This window comes from Acinonyx jubatus, chromosome C2 (genome assembly GCF_027475565.1).
Source record: "Acinonyx jubatus isolate Ajub_Pintada_27869175 chromosome C2, VMU_Ajub_asm_v1.0, whole genome shotgun sequence".
NCBI classification, from domain to species: Eukaryota; Metazoa; Chordata; class Mammalia; order Carnivora; family Felidae; genus Acinonyx; species Acinonyx jubatus.
This window is the reverse complement of record NC_069384.1, coordinates 96518750-96526637: the sequence shown is the minus strand read 5'-3', so window position 1 is coordinate 96526637 and position 7888 is coordinate 96518750. Positions and strand designations below refer to the sequence as shown.

Genomic DNA, 7888 nt, shown 5'->3' with positions numbered 1-7888 from the left:
GGAAGGGGCAGAGAGAGACAGAGGGAGACACAGAATCTGAAGCAGGCTCTAGGCTCTGAGCCGTCAGCACAGAGCCTGACATGGGGCACGAACCCACGAACGGCAAGATCATGACCTGAAATGAAGTCGGCGCTCAACCAACTGAGCCACCCAGGCAGCCCAAAATAGAACAATTTTTAATGACAGTATAGAAAATAACAGATCATCAAATATGATCTTTGAAACAGATATTAAAGATAGTTTTCAAAAATAAACAGTTCTATTTTTTAAGTGTTAAAATCCTGACACACTCAGTAAATCCCATGAGTAATGTATCAAGTAGTAATGTATTTGGTGTTATGAATGTGTAAGTTTACAAGGCAGACCTTAAAAGTTTTGAAAGTGGGAAGAAGTATAATCAGTCATTCCTTCAGTGGTGACTTTGCAGTTTCAACTCTAACCAAGATCACTTTTTAGTTCACTGTGTTAAAGAAAGTATGACGTTGGCTAGAATTTGGCAGAAGTCACATATAGGGCTGCAAACACTATGGAAAATTAACTTAGGCACATCTCAGGAACAGGATTGTGATTTTTGTGTATTTGCACTTCCCACTAGCCCTCAACGACCACCCAGGATGCAGAGTTTACCCTAAGGCAATGGAGGTACAAAAGTTTTCTGCTAGTAGTGACCCACAGGCACCAAATAATCCTTAATTTGCTCTTATAGAGAACTTGGTTCAATCTTGCATTTTACAGCTGAGGAAACAGAGACCCTAAGAGTATGTAGCTCTTGCCCAACATAACCATCATTATCAGCTTCGTCATCATCTTGAACTTACCGTGCCCTCTCCATGTGCTGGCCACTGAGATGTACGCACGTCGTACCATATCATCCTCTTACAATCCTCGGTGCTATTTTCACCCTTATTTATGAATGAGGAAATGAATGCTCAAAGCAGTGGTATACCATGCTCAGGGTCACACAGGTGAAAGAAAAGTCTTGGGTTCCTCCTTCAGAGCCAGAATTCTTTTTAAAATTTTTAAAATTTATTTTATTTTTAACATGTGTTTATTTCTGAGAGACAGAGACAGGCAGAGCACAAGCAGGGAAGGGGCAAGAGAGAGAAGGAGACACAGAATCCGAAGCAGGCTCCAGGCTCTGAGCGGTCAGCACAGAGCCGGACCTGGGGCTCGAACCCACAGACCACAAGATCATGACCTGCTTAGAAGTGTGACACCTAACCGAAGGAGGCACCCACGTGCCCCAGAACCAGCATCATTAATCACTGTATCAAACTGCCTATTGATTGTGCTGTCATAGTTAGAGCTTAGGGCTCAGGACTACCAAACAGTCGGTACAGCTGATACACAATTTATCAAATTTTAGGCATTCAAAGATACTGTGGAGCAAATGAATAAATGAAAACTATAAGCACAAAACATAATGTTACGTCTTCACAAATTTATCCGCAACAAATTTTCACCAATACATTTGAAAGAGTGGCTCCATCAATACAGTTACTTAGACATGCTTTATTTTCTTTCAAAATTACTTCTACATTTAATCACTATTTTAACAGAAAATAAAAGATACTTGAGAGAGGGAGAGTGTGCATTAACTGCCAGAAGTTGTGTCCTGAGAATATGGCTAACATGTATGAGGATACATTGAAGAAAATAAGAATAAATATAAACAACAAAGAAATAATTAATGATAAAATTGAAACTAGTAGTTTTTTAAAGAATTAATATAACGTCAACTTTTTGAAGTTTTTAAAAAAGATGGCCTATGTAGTATATAGTGATATGTACATACACATACCTATATTTCCCTAAATGAGCATTGACTTATATGTCAATATACTGTCTTCCGGTACCCTTTATTGGTGCTTTAATGTCATCTAGCAGGTATTGAATAAAAATGTCAGTAAGGTAGACAAGAATTCGTTTTAATCTACCATAATCATATGTTACAGATTTTCTAAAAATTACAAATTTTATTATCTTTTAACATTTTTTAATGTTTATTTTTGAGAGAGAGAGAGAGAGAGAGAGAGAGAGAGAGTCAAAGTATGAGCAGGGGAGGGGCAGAAAGAAAGGGAGACACAGAATCTGAAGCAGGCTCCAGGCTCCAAGCTGTCAGCACAGAGCCGGATGCAGGGCTTGAACTCATGGATTGTGAGGTCATGACCTGAGCTGAGGTCGGATGCTTATCCAACTGAGCCACCCGCGCACCCCAGAAAATACACATTTAAAGTATATGTTCTACCCACACATTGTATTGCAAAACACACTCTTTATTTCTCCATTTTGATACCAACATGCTCAGTCCCAGACTTTCTTTTCAAGCCAAAAATATATCAATATGTTCAATATCAGTTTATTCAACAAATATTTCCTGGCTACCCATTATGTGCCAGGCCCCTAGGGTAAAGAAGGGGGCATTAGTCCTATTTTTGCATTCAAAAAAATAAGTAGCTCTGTCAACTTGGTGGTGAATTATACGTTAAAATTCAGTTGACCTTTAAAAAAGGCTAAAACTGTCTTTTTGCCAGATGTGTGATTGCCTGGGAAACTTTTATAACAAAGAGTCTAAATAGGTTTTTGCTTTTTCTTTTAAATTCTTCTTAGTATTTCAGAAGATAAGGAGCTTTTTTTAAATTAAAGATGGAAAAATTTTAAGTTATTACGAGTTAAACAGAGTTCATCTTTACAAAAGGAGAACTTATCCATGGATATTTTCATTTCAGGGGCAAAATCATATAATTCCTATAAGATATTGCAGCCAAATGTATTTTTTGAATTCATTGTGTAATATTTTTCACCACTCCTCAGCATTCCTAATAGCTTCTGTGATTTTTGTAGAAGTAATATCCACTCATTGTATAAAATATGAGCTAAATGACCATCAAAACAGGAATAGATATGCAGCTAAAGAAAATAAACCAGAGTTTCTGGGATTAATCTGAAAAAAAATCTTAAATACAGACTATTGAGCAAAATACATGTTTATAGTATGATTACATTTCTTTCTTTCTTTTTTTTTTCCTTTCTTGTCCTAGTCTTTTATTTGTTAACCAGTAATCTTTAAAAATAAATGCACAGGAATGCAAATTGGTACAGCCACTCTGGAGAACAGTATGGAGGTTCCTCAAAAAATTAAAACTAGGACTACCCTATGACCCAGCAACTACACTACTAAGTATTTACTCAAAGGATACAAAAATACAGATTCAAAGGGGTACATGCACCCCGATGTTTATAGCAGCATTAACAACAATAGCCAAATGAATGGATAAACAAATTGTGGTATGTGTGTGTATATATATATATATATATATATTTGTATTTATATACTATATATATAAATATAGATATGTATTTATATACATATAATGTATGAATAATACATACATATAATGTATGAATAATAAATGCATGGATAAACAAATTGTGGTATGTATATATATATATGTATATATATATAAATATATATATGTATATACACACACACACATACACACACACACACACACACAATGGAATATTATTCGGCCATAACAGAATGAAATCTTGCCATTTGCAATGATGTGGATAGAGCTGGAGAGTATTATGCCAAGCAAAGTAAGTCAGAGAAAGACAAATACCACATGATTTCACTCATATGTGGAATTTAAGAAACAACAAATGTTCATGGGGGGATTGGAAAAGAGAGGCAAATAAGGAAAGAGACTCTTAAGTATAAAGAACAAACTGATGGTTAATAGAGGGGAGGTCGGTTGGGGGATGTGTTAAATAGGTGATGGGGATTCGGAGGGCACTTCTTGTGATGAGCCATGGGTGTTAAATGTAAGCAATGAATCACTAAATTCTTGAAACTAATATTACACTCTGTTAACTAACTGGAATTTAAATAAAAACTAAAAAACTAAAAAAAGAAACATTATAGTTAACTAACTAACTAACTAACTAAATAAATAAATAAATGCAGAAGGAAAGCAACAAACAAAAGCGGGCGATCTGCATAGTGGGTGGAAAATGACCGTAAGCCACGGCACAAGAGAAGTTCCTGTTTTGTTCTGTGGGGCCAGGAGGTTACAGGACTGTGTGCTCACCTTTCTTCTCCCCGATGAAGGTCTCAAACAGCTAATTTTTGCTTTTCAACCATTTTTATTCATCTTATTCTCTGACTCCATACATTCCAGAAGGCTCAACGGATTTGTAATACACTTCCAAGATGAAGGGAAATTTCTTGCTCATTGTTTGCCTGACATCTTGGCTTGTGTCCATCTTATTAAACAAAAAATATGCTCCAAAAACACCCACAAATTCCACTACTAAAACTCCTTTACAGATCTTCTTGGCCAGTGGTTCCACAGTGTGGGCCATCATGTAACCAACAGGCAGGTGAGTGGGCAGCAAGGGAGAAATGCATTGCTGTTTATAATGCTGTACCCGAGACGCTTACATCTGATACCATTTCTATAAAACTTTAAGCCATATATAACAATACCATATAGTACTAAATGGCTGTACATAGTAAAAATATAAAAATCTCTGTGGGTCGAAAAACAAGTTTGGAATAGTGGAGATGGAGAGAAAAGACTAGAAATGAGATCAAAGAAGGGTACCCAAGGGAGGAAGAGGTCAAATGTATTTGTACTAGACCAACAATTAACCTCTAGGCAGAACTTACAGGTGATTCGAGGGGCCCAACGCTGATGGCCTTTTGACCAATGTCAGAAAGTGGCTGTTTCCTATCATTTAATGTTTTCAGGTTGTTTAAGGTAAGAAAGTCACTCCTGACCTTATTTTCTTGTGGTTTGAAGTACAAATCTTACTTAATTCTGAACAATAACAAAGAAAAAGGGAAAAGAAAGAAAAGTAAAAATAAAAAAAATAAATAAAAGAAAAGCCTCTGAAATTGGCATAGTAAAATGTTGTTAAGAGCTGGCACTTTGAATTTCCAGTTCTGAGATGTTTATTATACTATACTTTATACTTTTCTATATACTTGAGCTGTGTCACAATTTAAAAAGGTAAATTATATGAAATTAGAAATAAGAGAACACTTAAACAAAATTCTGACACGCCAAAAGGCCACAATTCTACCATCCAGAAATAGCCGCCTCTACATTTTGGTGTGTTTTTATAGTCCTATGTGTGGGAAATGAGACAATACTTTTTGTTACAATTTTAAAAAATTATATAAGTATATTTTCAGAATATAAATATTCATCCTCACATCTTTCCTGAATGACATTTCATTGTATTTCTGTAAAATGCTATATTTAATCAATCCTCCCTTCCTGGAAATGCAGGCTGTTTCAACTTTCATAATTTGAAATAATGTTTTAACGAATGTTCTTCTACATGTATTTTCTATACACAACCATGATAACTTCCTTAAAGTATAGTTTTGTAAGTAAAGTTTCTGGGCCAAAACTATACACAGAATTTTAGGTTTAAAGCATATTTTGAAATTGCTTTCCAAAAAGATATTAAGCTACATTAACATGAGAGACCCTATATTCTCAGAATAGCACTTATTATTTAAAAAATCTTTAATAGTTGCATAATATTGAATTTTACTTTTTTTACTATTGGAATTTTCTTTTTCACACCTTTGCCTATATCTTAGCCAGACATCTATCTTCTTTCCTATAGTTCTATAAGATTTTTATGTTAAATAAATTCACTTTTTCTTATGCATTTTGAATATTTTCTCTATGTTGTGTTTTGCCTTTCCTTTTAGTTTAGAGTGTCTTTAATGTCTTGAAATGTATAAGTTAAATCTATCAATATTTCCCTTTATGTTTTCTGCTTATATGTATAGTCATTTATGTAATCTGTAGCATTTCTGTTTCACTTTCTATTTGGATATTCAACACATATGGAGTTTATTTTAGTATATTTGGGCATATGGTGCTAGGAATCTAATTCTATTTTATTATAGATTATTACAAATAGTCGATCAGCTGTCTCAAAGGCATTCATTGAATAATCCAGACTTAACCTGCTAACTTGAATTTTTTTCAATACTTAATTCTCATATATCCTGTTTGTGAATTTTCCATTCTTTTGCCATAGTCAAATAAGTTATTTTTTTTCATGAAAAGATGTATTTCTAGTACATTTTTGAAAGAACTTTAAGAATTGAGTTTTCCTACAGTTAACATTGTGTTAATTTTTTTAATGCAATTGACATAACTTGAAGTTGTTCTTGGAATTCTCGTTTACTTATGCCTAGAGAAGATAAAAAATTGAGGCACAATCTATCAATTCCTGACATTTGGAATCGTTCTAATCAAAATGAAAATCCAAGGAAATGGAATTTATAATCACAACAATTACAATATATGAAGCACAAAGACTTAGGCAATACTGACCCTTCATTGGCTAAAATGATAATAACAGGAAATTGCAAAGCTGGGCTAGCTTGTTATCCTTGCTTAAGCTACTGGGTGTTATCATCCACCTGATAGAAATCTCAGGTTTATACCTCTCTATTTTATCTCTATCTCTTCTTTGGGTCAGTGGAAAGGATGAAAATTCAAAGGACATGATCCAAACCTTCTGACTCTTTTTTTCTTTTTTTTTTTTTTAATTTTTTTTTTCAACGTTTATTTATTTTTGGGACAGAGAGAGACAGAGCATGAACGGGGGAGGGGCAGAGAGAGAGGGAGACACAGAATCGGAAACAGGCTCCAGGCTCTGAGCCATCAGCCCAGAGCCTGACGCGGGGCTCGAACTCATGGACCGCGAGATAGTGACCTGGCTGCAGTCGGACGCTTAACCGACTGCGCCACCCAGGCGCCCCAAACCTTCTTATTCTTATCCTCGTTCTCACCTTTGGACAATGAGTATTTGAACTTCTTACATTCTCCCTTCTCAAATTACATGAAATTACAGTTATTGCCATGGATGAGGGAATGTACATAAGATATTCCTTCATTGGACAAAACCCCCTGAGCCTTAAGATCTACATCTGTTGTATTTTTTAATTAAATGAGCTATAAATGTGCACAATGTCATTGCGATGGAAATTCATGAATGACTTGGCTAAAGCATCATGTTTCAAAGTAAATGTTTCAACCCTTATCTTTCCAGGTCTCCAGGAAGCTCAATAACCATTTTGCATTATAGGGATTTTAATATATGTAAATACAGAGAAAACAGGAACAACGAACTACCATGTGTCCATCACTGAATGTAAGTAATCATCAACATTCTGCTGTTTTTGTCTCAATAGCCTTTGATATGATGGCATCTCCCTCCTTTTCTTCTGACAACACACTATCCAAGTTTGCCCCTATCCATCTGGCAGTTCCTTCTCAGGCTCTTCCTCTTTTCCTTAAACTATCTGTTTCCCCTTGAACCCAACTACTCCCATGGCCTCATTTACCATATTTAAGCAACTCCTAAATTCATACATCCTGCTCAGATATCTTTTCCAGGGAACATTAAACTCAACATAACCAAAAGTACACACATTATCTTTAAACTCTCCTTAGCACAGCTCCTCTCTGATGTCTCAAGAAATGATGTATCCATCCAATTACTCATAATGCAGAGAGAGATCTGATCACTGATAATTTTCTCTTCCACAATAAATTACCAAATTAGCCAACTTAGTGTCCTAAACACTTTTCAAGTATGTCTCCTTTCCATTTGCACTGTCAACACGATGATCAGCACTGTCCGATGAAATATAATGAAATCCATACATCCAAGCCACACATAAAAATTTAAATTTCCTGGTTGCCACATTAAAGAGGTAAATTTAAGAAGACGTATCATTTAGTTCAATTTTTATCCCAGATATTGTCATTTTAAACATGTAAGCAATGTAAAATACTATCAATAAGATATTTATACTCTTTTTTTTTCTTACGAAGTCTTTGCAATC

General features: G+C 35.0%; 1 protein-coding gene across 1 annotated transcript; it reads right to left on the bottom strand.

Moving 5' to 3' along the window:
• Positions 1 to 3961: 3961 nt before the first annotated feature.
• Positions 3962 to 4391, bottom strand: LOC113599770 (protein CEBPZOS-like). Its single transcript, XM_027060850.2, has one exon. It carries the CDS (start codon positions 4369 to 4371, stop codon positions 4159 to 4161), a length of 213 nt encoding a protein of 70 aa, XP_026916651.2. The 5' UTR covers positions 4372 to 4391; the 3' UTR covers positions 3962 to 4158.
• Between the last annotated feature and the right edge of the window lie 3497 nt (positions 4392 to 7888).